Source organism: Equus asinus, chromosome 14 (assembly GCF_041296235.1).
Source record: "Equus asinus isolate D_3611 breed Donkey chromosome 14, EquAss-T2T_v2, whole genome shotgun sequence".
Classification (NCBI taxonomy): Eukaryota; Metazoa; Chordata; class Mammalia; order Perissodactyla; family Equidae; genus Equus; species Equus asinus.
The window spans coordinates 26469647-26490175 of record NC_091803.1 but is presented as its reverse complement, the minus strand read 5'-3'; the positions used below and the strand labels follow the sequence as shown (position 1 = coordinate 26490175).

General features: G+C 45.4%; 1 protein-coding gene across 9 annotated transcripts in view; it reads left to right on the top strand.

Moving 5' to 3' along the window:
* KATNIP (katanin interacting protein) overlaps window positions 1–20529 on the top strand; it is a 201771-nt gene that overhangs the window by 9117 nt on the left and 172125 nt on the right. For 6 of the 9 annotated variants that reach the window (XM_070483970.1, XM_014838009.3, XM_070483969.1 and 3 more), the window contains exon 2: window positions 8694–8749. The exons of the other annotated variants lie outside the window; for them this stretch is intronic. In XM_070483970.1, the coding sequence (XP_070340071.1) occupies window positions 8694–8749 (56 nt within the window). The remainder of the gene's footprint in view (window positions 1–8693; window positions 8750–20529) is intronic. 9 annotated transcript variants of the gene reach the window in all.

Genomic DNA, 20529 nt, shown 5'->3' with positions numbered 1-20529 from the left:
CTCCAATGGTGTATTAAACTTACTTTGTCATATTTCGTTTCACCATCCCAGAAAGAGCAGGGGGAAGGGATCAAGAAAGGACATTGTGAGAGAAGATGAAGTCTTTGCAGCAGTTTGCAATCATGCTGCCTGTCCCTTCCAGCATTGGCCACACAGAAATTTGGTCACTCACTCATTCATCAATTCCAGAAACGTTTACTGATGCCTCCTCCATTCCAGATACTGCTCCAGGTGTGGAAAATTCAGTGATAAAAAAGTCATACAGGGGCTGGCCCCGTGGCCGAGTGGTTAAGTTCGCGCGCTCCGCTGCAGGCGGCCCAGTGTTTCGTTGGTTCGAATCCTGGGCGCGGACATGGCACTGCTCATCAGACCACGCTGAGGCAGCGTCCCACATGCCACAACTAGAAGAACCCACAACGAAGAATATACAACTATGTGTTGGGGGGCTTTGGGGAGAAAAAGGAAAAAAATAAAATCTTTAAAAAAAAAAAAAGTCATACAGCAGCCTCTGGTCTCATGCAGCTTATGTTTAGTTGGGGAGGCAGACCCCAAACAAATCGCAAGAAAAAGATCAGATAAGTGCTCTGTAGGACATTAAAGTAAGGAGGACTGGGGGCTAGTCCACTCTGAGGAGGTGGGTCCCTTTAAGCTGAGATCTGATTGATAAGAAGGAACGTGCATGAGGAGACCAAGGGAATGAGGCAAAGGTCCTGTGGCAGGAAGGAATGTGAGTCCTAAGACGGAAGAAGGACTCCGGGGCTGCAGGGTTGTGAGTGTTAGCAAGGGGAGAGGGAAACACACTGGAAGGTGAAGCAGGCAAGTGATATGTCTTATTTTTAGATGGCTGCAGTGGGAAAAGCTCAGCAGTAGTAGAGGGAGGATACCTACTAGGTGGCTATTGAAAAGATGACGGGGCCTGCAGAGGGACGACAGAGAGGACGGGACAGGTTCAGGATATGTTTGGGCGCCAGAGTCCAACGGAACTCACTGAGATCCATGAATAGATAGTTTCTGGGGGAGGGACCTACTAACTGCTAAGTACCTACTATGTGCAGGGCACTGTTCTAAGTGTCTTCCATGTACTAGCTTAACTCCGACAGTTGACTGAAATGGCATTGGGACTGTTAGGATTCCCAAACAGCTAATGAGTGGCTGAGCCAGACAGGCTGACCCAGAGCCTACCCTCGTAGCCACTGCACAGCGTTGTCCCCAGGCTCTCATCTAATTATGAAGCTGGCCAAAGAGTGCGTAGCTAAGCATTTCTAAACCAAGCAAATGTGCATAACAGTGTGCAGGGTATAAATAACTATTTCTACCTGCCAGCTGCTGTTTAGGTTTGGAAAGGAAAAGAGGATCTTAGCATGACTTGTTTATCTCAGGTAATTTGTCAGTAAACTGGGCTGCGGGAATTTGGGTTACATAGAAAATGCAAAGCAAGAGTGACAGGGATATTGTTTCCGGCTTTCAGAAGATGGATGTGACTGAAAGGCCCAGAGCCAGCCTGGAGGCGCACGTGGGAAGTCGGAAGAGGAGGGTGTGACCCAGGGCCAACCTGGCTTCCAAACAGTCGGCTCTTTGTCTAATAGAGTTCTGTTATTATGATGAGATTTCCGTAAAGAGGTTGTACCTCCACCCCGCAAAGGGTCCGTGGCATCAAGATAAAGAATGGAAGGGGCGGGAGATTTTCCAGTCTTCTGCCTAGTTACCTATTAGGTTGGAAACTAGAGGCTTGTTTTGTGGGCCTGTACAGAGCTTTAAAAAAATTCTTAATTACTTATCAACATTTAAAAATTAGAAGCTTCTCATAACACTGGACTTCTCTGGAAAAATCTAATCCCACAAAACTGAGCCCACATTCCTGCATGGAAACCGGCAGCTAAAGCCAAATAATGATGCCTCGTTAGGCTGGCAGGTGCTCTCCAGGCTGCCCTGTCCCCACCCTACCACCTTACTCTGCCACATGTCTCTTTGCACAGGCCATAGGTGGAAGCCGGCATCAAGATTCAGGAAGCGGGGATGGGGCTGAAGGCATGCAGGGGTGGGGGTAGTAATGACAGTGGGGCCGAGGTGCTCCCATTCCTGGACTTGAAGAAGGGCGTGCAGGCAGGCAGGCAGCAGGGCATAGTGAACTCTGGATTAGCAGCCAGACTGGCTAGTTACTAACCCAGTTCTTCCCCTTCCTTGCTTGGGCAAGTTACTTTGCTTCTCTGAGCCACGTGTCTTCGTTGTTGCCCAGAGTAAGGAATCCCAAGAGCTCTCGCCTGGGGAAGAACCTGACAGTGCTAGGTGCTCAGTAGGCACTAGGAAACAACAATTTCCAGAAAACCCATCTGGACAGGTCTCAACTTACCTTTCATTTCTTTTTTTCCTTTCTCATCTTGTCTAACTATTTCGTAAAAATTTTGCCCCCAGATAAATGAGCAGGTCACCAGTAGCCAATTACCTAAGCTAAGAAACTATTGTTTCGATTTCCAGAAACCATATTTGTCACCATTTCACTCTTATCTCTCACACATTACAGCTTGAGCTCTTAAAAGAAGGCAGTTTGTCCTCTGGATATTGTATTCTCTTTTGGGCAAGCTTCGGGCTCCCGAGGTTCACTGAGGCTGCTCCGTCTCCCTCCGACAGACCACCCGCTCCTGGAGCTTGGATAGGAAAATCTACAGCATTTCTCATTATATTTTTGAAAATTTGAATCAGTCTTTTGGACATTTAATATTTTAAGTTTATTTTAGTTTCTTGAATAGGAAATAGATCCAAAGAAATCATTCAAAAATAAAAATGATGTAAAAAGTATAAATTCAGAAATTACTCTTGTGCATGTGCCCCTGGGTGGTTAGAACCCAATATGAGCATATGGAATATGGAACCAATATGACTATATATTCCTATTTTTTTTCTCTTAGAGAAAAGATTGCATACTATATATACTTTCTGCCCCTAATTTCTTCACTTAAGACATGGCCGTCTTACAAGGATATGTAAGGAGCTTGCCCATTCTTTCTTCAGTCTTCATAGTATCCCATTCCATTGTGTGGATTCACTGTATTTATTCAGCCAGTCTCCACTGATAGACTTATGGGTTATTTATAATATTAGCTATTGCAAATTATGATACAGTGAATATGTTCTGCATGCGTTTGTTTCCTGTTTGTGGAGGTGTTTCTTTGCGGTAGATTCCTAGAAGTGATACTGCTAGCCCAAAGGGAAAATGCATCTGTACCTTCGAGGGTATTGCCAAAACACCCTCCAAAGGGGCTGTGTCATTTTTTACTCCTCCCAGCAATGCTCAAAAGTGCCTGCTTCCCAGCTCTTGCCAACAGTACATTGTCAGACCTCTGGGCTTTTGCCAAACCGATAGGTGAGATTAAGTGGTATCTCAGTGGGATATTTGTCATTTAAATTAGGTTACATAGATAAATAAAATGAAAGCAATGTGAGCCCTCATATTTGGACAACAGAAGAAATAAGCTCATTTTAGTAACCTAGTAGAAGCACCATCACAACCAGTGAGGAGAAAGTTCTTTGTTCAAAACTCCTTTGTGATGGGGAGGTCCCTGCAGGCCCTCTTTGCCTCCAGGATTTCCACTGAGTCACCTTTGTTCTCTAAAGTCCAACCCTGACTGCCAATTCTGAGCATTTCGCCTGAGTAGATGGCAGTAAGTGTCTAATGCCGAGCCTGCCTTTCCACATTTGGCATTTTATGACATTTATCTAGCTAGTAGGGAGCTCTGTTTTCCTTGACCCTTGAGGATCATTTTCTTCTGATTCCCTTATTAATTGCTCTAGGAGTCCAAAGTAAATTAAAAAGCTGCATCATAGAAAGAATTCCTTAAATCAAACTCCCTCCGCAGCACATTCTGGCCTCTTGTACTTGTCGTTAATGACCTGACTGAGGGGCAGTGTAGCCTAGTGGTTAGGAGTGCAGGCTATGGAGCCAAACTACCCAGATTCAAATCAAGGCTCTTCTACTCACTAGCTGTGTGATGTTGGGCAAGTCTTCTAACCCCTTTGGGTCTCAGTGCCCTTCTCTGACGAGTGGGATAATAACAGTACCTGTTTCATAGGGTAGCTGTGACTAAATGAGTGGATTTATGTCCTTGGCCTGGAGCTCAGTGCCTGGCACTCGGTAAACCCTGACTAGGGTGAGCTCTCACACTAACGGTGATGATGATAACGATGGTGGTCGTGGTGATGACAGCGATGCTTATGCTGGTGATGGTGATGATGATAATGATGGTGGTAGTGATGAAGGCAATGGTGTTGCTGGAGATGGTGATGATGATAATGACGGTGGTGGTGACGAGGGTGATGCTGATGCTGGTGATGATGATGGTGGTGGTGATGATAGTGATACTGATGCTAGTGATGATGATGATGGTGATGATAGTGATAGGTGAGCCCTACCACTTACAAATTACATTTTGTGACCTTGAGCAAACAGCTCAATCTCTCACCCTCAGTTTGTTTCTCACTGCTTCATTGGTTTGTACCAATGGGAATAGTACCGTCCATCTAAAGCATGAGTCAGCAAACTACAGCCTGTGGGCCAAATCGGGCCTGCTGCCTGTTTTTGTGAATAAAGTTTAACTGGAACACAGCCACATCCATTTATTTACATATTGTCTGTGGCTGCTTTCACACTACAATGGCAGAGTTGAGTAGTTTGACTAGAGACCTTATGGTCTTATGGACTATAAAGTAAAAAATATTTACTATTTTTATATTTACCCTTTTACAGAAGAAGTTTCCTGACCCCTCCTGAGCTAAAGGAGTCGTTGTGAGGATACAGTACTTGAAGCCTGTGCATAGAACCTGGTGCATAATAGGTGTCCAGGACAGTAGGGCTATATCAACCAAGCATTTAACTCTCATGGACTTGGTGCCTGGCTCTTGCCCCACCCTCACCACTCTCCTCCTACCCCCGGAGAAAAAGTAAAGTAATTACAAAATGAATAGTTTAATTAGAAATACCATAAAATTATGTTTTGCACATGTATTTTTATCATGTATCATACATTTCCGTATGTGCCAAATATTACACGTGCATATTAATTTACAGCAATGGATATAAAAAGGTGCATCCTGTAGACTGTACTTTCAGGAGGTTAAGCCTCTTTTTCAAGGGTGATTTTAACCCTGGTTTCCCCTTGCCTGATGACTTCAGAAGCTAACATCCAAGGAAGATGCAACTCCCCACTAAATGCTAGTGATGAATATTATCTGCATCTAGAGCAAAGTAAAACTGAAGTGTCAGAATCTTCTAACCATTGAAAATAAATCCTAAGTGCAGATAAAATCTCTCTGAAATCGTAAGTGGGAGAACAGTATTATATTTACAAAAAGTCAACGCATTCACTTCCTTTTTTTTTTTTTTTCTTTTCTCCAGGAACATATCTGTGTTATAAAGTGAAGTGCACATGAATCATTTACATTTGGCCTTATTTATTGTTTCATGGCTGAATCTGGCAGGTCACCTTGCAAAATGCAGAGGAACACCCCCTTAATTTTGCAATCAGCATATATTGATATTAATGTCGCCATCTTCCACCTCCCTGAGTTGTTGTGAGAATAAAATGAGGTATAGGCGGGAAGATACTAGGAGAAGCTAAGTACAGTAGACAGGCGCAGTGTAATCTGGTTCCTTCTGTCCTTGGCCAGAAGGAGCTGTCTCCACATGGAGCTACCTGGAGGAGAGAGGGGCTCAGTGGTGTGAGGAAGGGGCGTTAGATAACAAAGCGCATAGTTAGAGCGAATTATCGTCATTGGAAAATACGCAAATTATTTTCCAATTTAATGAATAAGATGCTTCTAATTAACTCCAGTAGGGAAATTTGCTTTCAAATTTTAGTAGTTAAGCTCTGTGTTCTTTGTATTAATAGTTTGGTTTTATGGCCCACCTTAATGTGTTTTTTTAATTGTTCTTTATTAGTATAACGGAATATTAGAGATGAAAAGCAAACCCAGAAGTGATTCAGCCTCTCATTAAAAAAAAAAAGGGGGGCCAGCCCGGTGGCTCAGCAGTTAAGTTCTCACATTCTGCTTCGCGGCAGCCTGGGGTTCGCTGGTTCGGATCCCGGGTGCAGACATGGCACCGCTTGTCAAGCCATGCTGTGGCAGGTGTCCCACATATAAAGTAGAGGAAGATGGGCACAGATGTTAGTTCACGGCCAGTTTTCCTCAGCAAAAAGAGGATTGGCAGCAGATGTTAGCTCAGGGCTAGTCTTCCTCAAAAAAAAAAAAGAAAGAAAAAAAGGGATGAAAATGTGGCCCAGAGAGATCCTGTTGGATTCTATGACTTATCCAAGGTCTCACAGCTGGTCAGCTGTCCATTGGACTGAATCCCCAGGAGTTTGTCTGACCAGCACAGGAAGGGCCTCAGCCAGACTTGGGTCTGCCATGTTGGCCCCTGACTAGCTCTGCTTCCCTCCTGCTCCCACCCTTTCTCTGAACCCTACTTGGCCCTGCTGGATCTTACTTGCCTCAGTGCTGCTTCTGCTGCTGGAACAGCCTGGTCTGTCAGAAACCCTGGCCTCCAACCTGCTCTGTCCCCTTCCTGCTCCAGGCCCATCTCCTAGCTCCTGGCTCTGCATTGCATGGCCTACCACCTGGCACATCATCCTCTCTGGCCAGCCTTAGGGCCTACTTTTAGTCCCTTGACTGACAGGCATAGCAGGTGTGGACAAGGGTTTGTGGGAGCTGTCCACCCTAGCTCCTGCCCAAGAGCATCAGGGGTCAGGAGGTCAGGGTAAAATTGGCACAACAATCCACATTGCTTGATCCCTAAATCCTGGGTTCTTTTTTTGTTGTTGAGAAAGATTTGCCCTGAGCTAACATCTGTTGCCAGTCTTCCTTTATTTTGTATGTGGGTCACCACCACAGCGTGGCCACTGACAAGTGGTGTAGGTCCACACCTGGGAACTGAACCCAGGCCAGTAAAGCAGAGCATGCTGAACTTAACCACTAGGTCACTGGGCCAGACCCTGGGTTCTTCTTTTTTGTTTTAAATTAATAAACTATTTTTAGGGCAATTTTAGGTTTATAGCAAAATCGAGTGAAAAGTACAGAGAGTTCTCATATATCCCCTGTCACCAGACATATACAACCCCCACTGTTCACATCCTGTACCACACTAATTTCTAGGTTCTTTGTCTTAAGGCAAAAAAAAAAAAGAGAGAACACACAATAGTCTATATGGCTGTCTATGGAACACAAAGGTAGGCTTGTAGTTGGTTTCAGATCAGTTCATTCTGTCTTGATCTTATCTGTTAGTCTGTCCCCAAGACAGGTACTGGTGGCTACTCATAGCATCAAAGCTGACACAGGTGCCCTGCTCTGCACCTCTGTCCTCTCTGTCTCTCAGAGTCAATTCCAAATTCCTGGGGCTGGGATGCTGGCGGGCTGCGGTTGGGTCAGGGGCCCATGCCCAGTGCAGCATGCGGAGGTTCGGGGTATGGGGTCATGTCCAGTCATGGCTGCCAGGGGACCCCACCCTGGGGATGGAGAGGAAAGAAAAAGAGAAGGGTGCAGTTTAGGGCATCATTATGAGCTGAGCAGATAACCCAAAAGATGTCTACCACACCATGGTACTGTATAATCCAGGGTCTCCTACAAATTCTCCAGCCGCCTCTTTTCTAAATCCATACATATTGGCCCCAATGTTTGGCCATTGCCACAGGTTTACCTTTGGACCTTTGCTCTTCCCCTTATTCTCACTCTCTTGCAAAGAGCATCATCCCTTGACTTAAGTTTTATCACCAACTATGAGCCCCCCTACACCCCACTCATGTATAGGCCCACTGGAAGCAACCACATCCAGAGACAAACGTCTTTCCTCTGAGACTCGGGCCCTGTCTCCTGCCTTTCAAGAAGTCATCACTAAGCCTTGTTGCTCCTGCTTTCAGAGTGCTCTCAGCTAGTGGGACATGTGGTGGTGGCATTCTCACAGTAGCCATCTGAGAGTGAAGTTGGACAGCTTGAGAGACACATTGACAATGTGCAGTGACTCCCATTTTATGTTTTAAAACAAAGTCAATCCATTAATTTTCCATCGAGGAATCCTTTTATAATGGACACTTCCATTAAAGTTGTGAAAACTGCGTTTGGAACAGCATATTTAAACATTATGATGTTAATCTGTTGAACTTATGCATACCTTCAAATGTTAGTCTTCTAGTTTTCCGAGAAAAGCAACAGTTCTCTCTGAAATTGCCCATTATGTGAAATGCAAGTGAATACCACTAATTCACATCTGTACCATCACCTACGTGGTGAATTTGGGGTTCGGTGCAGCACATTGTTATGCACTCATCAAAGGTTATGTGTATGTGCACAGTGGAAGTCATTGTTGTGGAAGGCATTTTATATAATTCCAAACAATTTAATAAAAATGTAATTCGACTGGGAAAACTACAATCTGTTGGCCCTTGCAGAGTGCAGATAATGTTCCAGATTAAAGAGCTGAGGCTTGGTTCATTATAGTCTAATAACATGAGTGTGTGAATTGCCATTTTCTTGCCATTGGTCTATTTCAAGAGTGTGCCATTTTCCCACTATAATAGGCTACATTTTCTTAAAATCATTTGATTATGATGAGACTGTCTATTTGGTTTGCAGATAAAAAGCTTTTGCAGTGATAAACTAGCTGTTTTAAAACAGCCTTAATTTCTGGTTCTGCTTTTGAACTGCTACAGGTCAGACTCTGCGAAAGGCTGAGAGAAGCCGATCTTGCTCACGGGACAAAAAGGAGGTAAATGTGTCACTGGTGACGGCTGTGGGGAGGCAACGCTATTTGAAGGGACTCGAGGGAGCAGCTTGGTGCATCAGTCTTCCTGGATCTCCTACTCTTTTTTGCTGAGTCCCAAGCTTGAATTCCTGACCAAACGGTAGTTGGCAACTAGAGTTATCAACCCAGTGTCGCTTGTAGTAATAATCGCTTACTGTGTATCAGTTAGCTATGTTTGTGTAACAAATCACCCCAAATTTTAGTAACTTAAAGTAACAACCATGCATTTAGTTCACCATACTTTGGGTCAGCAGTTCAGTCTAGGCTTCCCTGGGCAGTTCTGCTGATGGGCCAGGCTCTGCTGATCTCAGCTGGCCTGTACTTAGGGTGCTATAGTCCTCCATTGTTCTCTCATCCTCCAGCAGGCCAGCCAGGCTTGTTCCCGTGAAGGTTCAGGCGTCCAAGAGTATGAGGGTGGAAGCTGCAGGACCTCTTGAGCCCTAGGCTCAGAACTGGCACGGTGTCATTTCTGCCACTTTCTATCCTTCAAAGCAAGTCACAAAGTCATCCCAGATTCAAGGGGTGGGGAAATAGGCCTCACCTCTTGATGAAAAATCTGCAAAATATTGTGGCCATTCTTGAAATGTACCACACTGAACCCATCTGCTCTGTGCCAGGCACCAGGGCCAGAACTAAGGGACAGGTGAGAAACAGTCCTTTATCTCAGGGTGTGCACGGTATAGTTGGAAGGGGTGTGCAATAATATGATTATACTACAGTGTGAGAAATGCTAATATAGTGAGAGAAGGACAAAGAAAGTAGAATTTCAATACAGAAAAGGGGTCACCTGACTCTGCCAGAGGAGAAAGGCTTTGCAGAAAAGCTGTTGTGCAGGCTGCATCCTGAAGGTTGAATAGGAGTTTTCCAGGCCAAGGAAACAGCATAGTCAAAGGCAGAGAGATATGAATAAGAAAAGCTGCAAGATCATCGAGCCTGAGGTGGGAAGCGGTAGCAAGGACCCGTAGGTTACCCCAGGGAGGTCTCAAGCTCATGGGAGTTTAAATCTGAGTTTTATTTAGTGACAGATGGGCACAGGGGTGTGAAGGTATGTAGTTCATCATAAATATCAACCAATCCTGAAGTTCATCAACACTTCTATACTAACGCTCTTGATTATAAAGTGACATAACTCCAACGAGGAAAGGAAATTAGCTGGGTCCAGTGGCTCAAAAATGGTTACAAGACTTAGTCTTTCTCTTTCCATCTCGGCTCTGCTTCTTCTGTGTCGGCCCCTCCCTCAGCCAGCTCTGAGGAGTTAGGCCAGGGTTGGACTGCAAAGGGCCTTGTGTGCTTTGCTGTGGCTTTTGTCCTCTCTCTTGTTGTCTCTTTTCTCAGCTGATCCCAGAAAAGCCACTTGGGTTTTCTTCTTATTTAATCGACCTACCTGGGATGAGGGCTGGAGATAGCTTAGGAATTTTGATGCTGCTGGAAAGATCTAAATGTCAGCCCCAGTGGGCAATCTAGAAGCTGAACGAGGGTGGATTTCCCATTCCTTTCTGGCAGGTACATTTTTCTGGAGGCAGGAGCAGGTGTGCTTGTTTCCCCACGGAGTCATTCCTGAGACCTGGGGTGGAGGAGCCGGAATGGGAGTGAGCACATGCCTGCAGGCACCTGGCCTCCCTCGGTCAAGCGACCAAGCATGGGGACCAGCCCCACTAAGCCAGGAATGAGTTGTTTAAACCTTACTGAGACCTTCGGTCACGGAATAACAGCATCCCATTTATCCACACTAAGAAGTTGTCTGGGGGTTCTACAGAGCAGCATGCTGGGTAACTAGTTGAGATACTCTTTCCTTCTTTTTCTCTCTCCTTGGCAACCCAGCTCCCATAACAGCTGCTTTTCTGCCTACTGCCCTCATGCCAGTTGCCCAAGAGCATTTCAGATCACTCCTCTTCTGAAAAGTGCTTGAAGTGAGAGAAAACAGAGAGTGGGCTTGTTTATCACAATATCCAAGGTTAACCCTGAAAGATATTTAAGATGGTTTCAGGCCCTTTGAAACAGAGGTGCTGACTCTCTTAACAGGGCTTTTGTTTGGTTAGAAAACAAGAGCAAGAAACTAATAGCAAGCTGCCAGGATGCTCATCTTGATACGTTATAACGTGCCTCTTCTGTGTACTTCCTCTTTCTGTATCACTCCCCACCTTGTCTGTGAAATCTGCACTTCATGACACCCTGTGCCTTACAAAGGATGCCAGGTGTAGATCAAGCTATGTCCCCATAAAAGACAAGCTGGTTAGAACAGATGGGGGCATGCGTCATGTTCATGGTTATGGGGGCCAGCTCACACCTTGCCAGGTGAACATGCAGTTTCCATCCCAGGTCAGGATTGGGTACTTCTGTGCGTGGTCGTGGGCCCACAGGGCAAAGGGAGAGGGGAGGCTGTTCTCAATGAGCTTGCCAGGCCAAATTCAGCCCAAAGCTGTGTTTTATTTGGCCCATACCCTATTACAATTTTTTTAAATTAGGTGTCCACATTATAAACTGGGAGATTCCACATAAAAATGCAGACTTCTAGCTTTGTTGAAAAAAATGGACAGTGACAACACCAAGTCCTCATTTCTATAAGGCAGCAATGGGCACTGGCTGTTGTTGAGGATGGCTGTCCCCTTCCAGTGGGGCCCTCCAGTCTTCCATCCCTGCCTGCCGCACCGCTCGGCAGCAAACAAGTGTCAGCCACTGGGCAGTGCTGGGCCCTGTGCTCAGTGCTTTATGTCAGTGGGTCACAGACATTGCTGTACATTAGAATTTACCTGGGGGCTTTTAAATACCCCTAGGACCAGACCTCTTTCCCAATGAGTTAAATCAGAATTTTTGGGGATGTGACCCAGGCATCAGAATTTTTTAATCCCCCCCAAGGGGTTCCGATGTGCAGCCACAGAAGAGAACCAGTTCTTTACAGGTGTTAAGTAACCCCTGGCCCTCCACCCCCGTGTTTCCCAGTGCACCACATGCCTGCCCAGCCCCCAGGACACCTCTGTTCTCAAGCCCTCTCACAGACACAAACAGGTACAAATCAAAGGAGAGAATGACAGGCTTCATAGAGGAGACCCAGATACAGACTAGGGCATGCCAGACGAGGGAGAGAAGACCTCCTGGAAGACGCTGCTCGAAGCAAGGCTTTGGAAGGGTTATTAGCACTTCTAAAAAATGTGTCTTGGATGGTTGACTTTAAGTCGGTAGATGCTTTTGGTTTAGCTGGTAAAAAACATTCTCAGCCTCATCTCTAACAAGTATTCATGGTTCCTGCCTGTGGAGATTATGTAGTGTTTGTGGCCCTTGGTCATGAATTATTAATAATTTTGAAATTGTGGTCATTGTAGTTTACTCAAAAATCATTAGGAAGTGAATTTATTATACAGTGTTAAAAAAAAAAAAAGGGCAACCACAGAGGAGGAAGAAATCTTTAGTCATCAACCCCGCCCCCAGCATTCACACTGGTGCCCACGGGTCTGTGGGGCTCCCAAGCAAGATGCTGGGGACATGTCCTCCTATAGCACAGAGACACCGAGGCCCCAGGCAACTCTGTGAATTAGTATCCGCAGTGTGCTTCTGCCTCAAATCCCAGTCGTGTGACCTTGGATGAGTCTCTTGACCCCTCTCACCTCGTTTGATAATACCCACTTTGGAGTCTTGGTATATGGAGTAAAGGCAATAATGTATTACCTAGCATAGTGCCTGGCCTTTAGTAAGCATTCCATAAATGTTAGTTGTTACATAATTCCTTAGTGTCTAGTATTTAACAGAGAGATATTCATGCCCTTGGATGGAGAAGATGGCACTATTGCACTTCTTACTCAAGAGGTCTCCCTTGCTCCAGCTGGACTTGAGGCTGACTCCAGCCTTCCAGGGTCCTGGCTGTGTGCCCCAGGCAAGGGGCCCCCAGTGTAAACCACTCTGAGGCCTCCTGTGGTAATGGACTGCCTTCCTTTGCAGCTGATTGGAGATTCTGAAAAATGCTCATGACAGCACACTCATCTGCTGAGCTTGCTTTGTGAAGGACTGCAAAAGTCCTTTAACTCAACCACCTAGAAAATGTTGAGCCTTCCTTTTGCATGCACACATAAGCGTGCACATGCACACATGTGCAAACACTGTCTGCTAGTAAGCAGAGACTTTTGGTGCAAGGACTAGAGACTCCTTCCATTTTGCCAAGCAAAGGAGGAGACTAGGGTCTCAGGGGAACCCAGCAAAGAAGGGAGTCCAGGATCCAGGTGCCTACTGGGTCAGGGATATCTGTACAACCCTCTCTGTATGCCACCACAGACCCATGTCTGCTCCCCTCTGGTCTCTGCACCTTGTCGTTGTCTTCATGCTCCTCTCTACCAGCTGTTCCTTCTCCCAGTTCAGAGGCCAGCAAGAGAGTCTGATAAACCTGGCTAATCAATACTGAAGGGCTTTTAGCTGATGTAGTGCCCCTGACATCAGCCCCCCCAGTTGCCCTCCCAAGAGGCAACTGCTGTAATCAATTTCTTGTGTGTCCTTCCAGAAATATCCTATGCAGAGCGTATCTATCCTTCTCTGCCCCTCTCTCCACTACCCCCCCCCCCACCCCGCCCCATACAATGATAGCATGAAATATACGTTGTTGTGTTCCTGGGTTTTTTTTTTTTTCGTTTAATAACATGTCTTGGAAACCATTCCATAGCAGGAAATGTGCACAGACCTCATTCATTCTTTTTTATGGCTGCATAATACTGCATTGTGAATGTACAGGAGCACAATCCTTTATTTGAAACATTTGGGGCCAAATGTGTTTCATGTTTTTAGAATTTAGAAAGAAATACCATCCCAGTATGGCCTAGGACAGCATCCTGTAATCAAATACATTAATATATATCTGCAGAAAAATATGAATATTCATACTAAGTCAGATAAATAAACACTGTAAATTTCATGTCAGTTCCAATCTGGTTTTGCTAGTAAATAACTGCATCTAAAGGATTGTGGACCTGTCCATAAATATACCAGCTCCCAGTTGATGACTATCTAGGCTATTCAGGGTCTTTTGCTGCTGTAAGAGTTCTTTAAAGAAGATCCTAGAGCAGATGTCTTTGTGCACCTGTGTAGGAATTTGCCAAGGGTTAAATTCTTAAAAGTAGAATTAGTAGATCTAAAGGTATGTGCTTTTTTAAAATTGATGTTTCCAATTTGTCTCTTAACAGTACATGAGAGGGACAGAGCTTTCTGTTCCAGGCCACCTTGTAGGATGCTGGCCAGATTCAAGTGTGTACCCACACCAGAGCCACTCAGCGGCCACTCCTGTAGTTCCCTAGTCCACTTTTCTCAGCAGGGAGTGGGAGCAGGGCGGTTTTCCTGAGAAGGACTTGAGGACGTGTCTAGCATCTCAGTTTCTGAAAGCTCTCTCTCATGGGCCCTTAGCTCTGAGCACCTGTCTTGGCTAATTGCAGGAGGCCAGTGGGTCATTCATACCATGATTTCAGACTCCACCAGCATGCAAACAGCAGACCCTTCCCTTTCCTCATTTCAGTTCTCAGTGTTTTGCAACTTCAGCCTTCTGGGCAACCCAGAGATGCCCCTTCCATATTTACAGATCTCAACTGCTTTGTTTAAAAATTTAAAAGATAACAAAAAAGAGAAGATCGAAAAAAAGGACAACACAAGCTGATGGTGCCACATTACAAGAGCCTGCTTATGTGACAGCTGACATTCCAAATCTACACTTTTCCCGGAATGAAGCCTTTTAGTTCACATTTCTGGGCAGAGAAGCACTGAATCCATTTTACATCCAACTGCCAAATGCATTCCCAGTTGTGAAGTTTTCCTCGTCAGTCCTGCTGCTCCTTGAGGTCTTGGTCTCTGTCACTTTGAGAACTTGGAGAGTGGGCCCCTGGTGACATTGACAACTTCTGATTTCTGCAGGGCAAATAAGTCACATGGCAGGATTAGAAGCAGCCTAGCAAAGTAGTTGAGCCTGTGAACCCTGGAACCAAACAGCCTGGATTCCTAGGCCAGCGCCGTCACTCAGGCAAGTTACCGTATATCCCGGCTGTGACTTGACTGCCTCTTCTAGAGAGTAGGGATAATATTGAACCTGCATCATAGGGCTGTGGTAAGCATTTAGTGAGTTACTACACATAATGTGCTTAGAATGGTGCCTGGCATATACTAGGAGCTCAGTAAATGTTGAGTATTATCATTTAGGACTGGCAGCGGCAAAATAGCCTATTTAAAAAGCTAATCCCTTCAGAGTCAGAGGCAGATGAAAAGTCTTGCCAAGGAAAAGCAGGACAGTGAATTGGGCCAGTGTTCCTCACCCTTTCGGTTCAATGGAACAGCACCTGATCCCTCCCGTTAGAATTACCTTGCACCTGAATCACCAGCCTATTCTGTGACCCCTGCAGTCAAGACTCGCACCTTGAAAAGCAGAGAGAATCAATTTCTGATGAAATGCCAGGAAAGAGATTGACATGTCTAAAACCTTCCTGGTATCAGCTTAGCTTCCAGCACAAGATTAAACTCTAGGAAAAACCCATCAGAGAGCTGCAATTTGTGACCAGAAAGAGATAATGTTGACAGCTTCCCCTTCCCAAGTCTGTTTTGGATAAGCAATGTGCCCTTCAACAGAGCATCATCAAAGTTTTCTATATCCTCCCATCTTAGGCATGAAATTGCCTTGAAAGTGTCTCCCTTTACGTCCCCGCCCCCCAAATCACTTTAGAGAATACAGAATACGGTTAGAGAAGAGAATGATACTCTCTAAGAGAAGGAGGTTCCTGCAAGTTCCTCAGGAAACATGTGTCTCTTGAGGGAGAACAGGCCCAGGAGCACTGTCCCTCAGTCTGGGGACACAACTGGAGGAGCAGGGCAAGGGCCATGAGAGTGCCAGGCCATGTGGGCTCCAGTCCTGGGTCACCACAGCTGACTGGAGGCCTCACACTCACTCTCCCCTCTCTGGGCCTCTGTTTCCTCTGTGGTGCCCCAGGTCTGACAAGAGCCAGTGGTACTGTGGCTTCAACTTCATTAGGGTCCACAGACCATGCCTCTCAGTCTGTTCAAGTGACAGAAGCTCCCCTCAAACCAGCCTCAGCAAAAAGGAAATTTGTTGCCTCACCCAGCTGAAAAGTTCAGGGGTGGTCCACACCAGGCATCGCTAGGTCCAGGTGCTCTGACTCAGTTTCTCTCAACTCTGCCTTCTTCCACAAAGGGGCTACTGTTCCTTCTCGGTGCAAGCTGGCCGCCAGCAGCCCCAGGCTTGCTGCATAGAAGCTGGATAGTGTGTGGGCGGAAAGCACATGCTCTGGAGCCAGACAGCCTGGGGCTGAATCCTGCCTCCTCACTTACACAAGTTCTTACCTGCCTCTGAGCCTCAATTTAGCAGCATCTCTCTCATCGGGTCAGGTCGTCGGGGGTGCTCTGACACATAGTGAGCTGAATTAGTGACAGGTGCTGCTGCTTTCTCTTCTCCTTCTCCCTGTCATTGTGATGATTCTCCCAGCCACTCCAGCAAAATTGAGCAGCTCTGCTACCACAGTTCAGCAGACGATCCAGATTGAGACTCACGGCCAGCCCAGGGTTGTGCACCCACCCTGGAGATGAGGCTGGGGTGGGGTGGACGCCGCATTAAGCACATGGTAAGGAAGGGGTGTTTTCCCAAAGGAACATCAGGATCCTGTTACCAGAAGAAGTGGGAAAGGATAGTGGGCAGGCAAAAAACAACAGCTGTCCACCACCAGGCCATTTTGTAGTGGGAGTGGAAAAACTGACAGTGCAATTGTTAAACCTTGCTTTCACGTCCATCCTCACAATACCCTGGGAGGTGAGCAAGATTATCCTTGTCTTGCACATGAGGGAAGCTCAGCAGAGCACAGTGAGGCGACTGCCCCAGTCAACACAGCAAGTGCAGGGCCCAGCGGATCCTCCATCTTCTGTGTACCGCAGCAACATGGCAAGAGCATGGATCACTTTGGGAGGAGGCTGGGGGAGCTTAGGCAAGTTCCTAACCATTCCAAGGCTCAGTTTCTTCATGTGTAAAATGCGCATGTTATGGCGATATTATCAGTCCTTCCTCCCCAGGTGTCTGAGGACTCAGTGAGGCTGAAGGAGATAAGCAGGTCAAGCCCAGCTCCACTTGGGACACCGGTAGCTCTCATACAGGCCACTTTTCCTCTGCTCCCCACGGACCCTGCTGCGAGTTCTGAGCTAGACAGGAGGACCCCATCCTCCTGGGACCACAGGGCTGGGCAGGTGAATAGGAAGGCAGGGGCAATGACTGCCAGATCAGTGGAAGCCTCAGTTTCCTTATCTAACAAGCCAAGATACTCCCCTCCCCCAGCTAAGCACAGTTAATGATGGCTGGATTTCTTTAGAGGCCACTGAAGAGATGATGTGCCCCTCCCCGCCTCCCACCTTGTGATTCAAAACAAAAAGTGTGAAATAAGTGTATTGCTTTTCCAGGATGACTACTTTGAAGCACCCTCCTCTTTTTTAAAAATATAGAAAACTAAACTGTTTCAAAAAAAAAATTCTTTGGGCTGCTCATGCTTTGTTGATGACCTGGGAGATGGCTTGGCCCCTGAGAGATGGGATGGCAGAGTGGTCAAGGGCAGGGGTCTGGGTTGGACTGCCTGCGTTTGCATCCTGGCTCTGCCACTTACTAGCTGTGTGGCCTTTGGCAAATTACATAACCTTTCTGTGCCTCAGTTTCCTCATCTGCAGAATGGAGCTGAATATATAGTACCTGCTCATGGAGTTGTTGAGTGAATTAAAGAATGATATATATGAAGCACTTAAAACCATACCTGTAAGTGCTGTTTCAGTATATGCTGCTATTACTCACCAAGTCCCACCACTGGGCCCTGTCCATTCTATGTCCCATCAGCCAGGGTAGCTGGGGAGGCAGGGCTGGTGTAGTTCACAGCCATTTAGATGTCCGTAGACATTTTTAATCTCTTCTGATTCCAGCACGAATGCATGCTGATTGTAGAGAAATGAGAAAATACACCAAAGTACAAAAATTGGTCATCATCCTACCATCTAGGTATTCAGTATTACTTGTTTTTATGTTTCCCTCACTTTTTTCTGTGGAACTACATATATTTCAGAATTAGGATCACACTAAGGGACAATTGAAAATGCCTACCTTCCATTATTCTTTTTTTAGTTTTTTATTTATTGAGGTCTAACTTACATAGAATAAAGTGGACAATCTTAATTGTGCAGTTTTACAAATTTTTGTATGTGAATACGCCTGTATTAGCACTATCCACATCAAAAGAGGACATTCCCAGCACCCCAGGAGGCTTCTTCATGCCCCTCCCAGTTAACACCCTCTCCCAGGGTAAACGCTATCTTGACTCTAACAGCGCGGATTCGTTTTCCCTGTGTTGGAACTTCGTATAAATGGAATCACAGAGTAAGTACTTTCTGTGTCTTTTTGTTTTTAAAACACATCTGTGAGATTCCTCTGCGTTTTTAAGTGTATCAGTAGTTCATTCTTTGTCACTGAGGTATAGAGCTTCACTTATTCTTTTATTAGAAAAATTAAATTATGAAATAATTTGAATTCATTGTCATTATTTTAAAATTGCCAAGTTTATGCATTGAATAAAAATTTCCCCCTCAAATTTACCCCAATCTCATTCCCCTCCCTAGAAATAACCAGTCATCAGTTGGACGTTCATGTTTCTAGACTTTTTCTGTTCGTATAATTGTATTCATTGTTTCAAGTGGGAGTGTGCATTTGGTTGCAAATAACAGAAAACCCAGCTAACAGTGGCTTAAACCAGGGGTCAGCAAGCTTTTTCTATAGAGGACCAGATAATACATATTTTAGTCTTTGGGGGGCACACTGTCTCTCTCACAACTACTCAGCTTTGTTTTGTAGCATGAAAGCAGCCATAATCAATATGTAAATAAATGATTATCACTGTGTTTCAATAAAACTTTATTTGCAAAAATAGGCAGCAGGCCAGATTAGGTCTATGGGCTGTAATTTGCTGACCCTTGGCTTCACAATAGGGATTTGTTTGGCTCACATGGCAAGAGATCTGGAAATAGCCTTCTAAGAAAAACCCAAGATTTTACACTTCCACCAAAAATGTTTGAGAATGCCTGACTCTCTAAAACCTTGCCAATAGTGAATATTAAGTTTTTTGTATTTTTGCCATACTCTTTGTCCTTATTCTTGTGTTTTGGATAAGCGTCTTTGCTTGATCTTCCAACTCACCAATTTTCTGTCTATCTGTATGTATTCTGCTCTTCAATGTCTTGATATTTCTGTTTTGACGATTAAGTCCTTCATTTGTGATTTCTACTTAACTCTTTCTCATAAGAGGCTCTTCTTGTTTGTTGGAGTCAATGTCCTCTCTTATCCTCTGAGAACAGTAACTGTATTTTAAATGTCTCTGCTTGCAGTGTTATGTCTCTATTTCTTTGATTGTTGGTTCTTCTGTTTGTTAAGTTGGCTCCTGTCTTTCATGGTGGTGGCTTTCCTGGAATGTTGGCTGATTTGTGAATATGTGCTCTTCTCTGTGCTGTGATCTCCTGTTTTCTTCTCTGTGGCTGCTGTTTCTTTTTACTCTGGTTTGCTGCCAGTAATTGTGGGCAGAAGGGCAGAACTTGCTACCACAAGTCTGGTGCTAATAGTTGTTTTCTGAACACGGGGTCCTTCTTTTCCTTTTGGATATGTCCTGCCTTTCTGTCCCAGACACCCGCAGTCACAGCTCCTGCAATCCAGATGGATCCAAGGGTCACCTCCCAGTATCCCCACAGTTCTCAATCAGTCTCTTGGAACTTTGACCTCAGGTCCTCTGCTCTCCCTGGAGAATGTGTTGCCTCTAGGTTTGGAGCAGCCCGAGACCACCTTCACCTTTCACAGCTGTCCTTCCCAGCTTCTGATTTGGCCTGTGTTTCTTTTCATCAATCCAGTTCTGTCTGGTGTCCATTTCTCAACATTTGTAACCTGCCAGTGGCACCCCTCCCTATTCTCCCATGCTATGATAGATTTTACATGGTGTCATTTCTGTGGACTCGGGTAGGGGTGGCTGATGTGTGTACTTGTTCTTGGTCTTCCCAACTTGATTCAGTCCAATGTGTCTTCTTGTTAGAGTTTTCACCTTCCTGATCACCTTCGTCTAGACAAGATCGTCTTTCTCTAAAAGTATACTGTCTCAGAACCACACTGAATATTCCAACTCTGAACTGCTCAGTGTAGAATATAGGGATGGAGGGTACTTCTTAAAGAACTTGGCTCAAATAACTCTGCTCTCCGCTACTTTGGTCAAGTCCCTTCACTTCCCTAAGCCTCAGCTTCCTCACCTGTCCAATGGGAATAACGATGATAAGGCCTACCTCATAGGTTAATGAGAGTGTCAGCTGAAACAGTGTGTGAAGTTAACATGGGGCCTGACACACAGTAGATGCTAAAACGTGTTAGTTCCCTTCTTCTCTCTGATTCTGACAGAATTTCTAACATACTCATTGTGTGTGCTGTGGTGGTGGTAGTTTTTGGCAGCCACACCACACTCTTAGCTCATACTGAGCACATTAGCTAAAAGGGCTGTCTTTGTCTCATGAACTTTTCTCAAGCCAGACTTTCCTCCCAGTGCCTCTCCTTGTAGAGGGCCTTTACCTCGACCACGATGCATTTTATCAAGCTGTTCTTGATCCATCCCTAGCCTATAGAAATTGATCTGAACCCAGATTCCGTCATCCAGTTTGTTCTGTGTGCCTTTCATGTGAATGTCATCCACAGACTTAATAAACAGCCTTCAACAACGAGATGC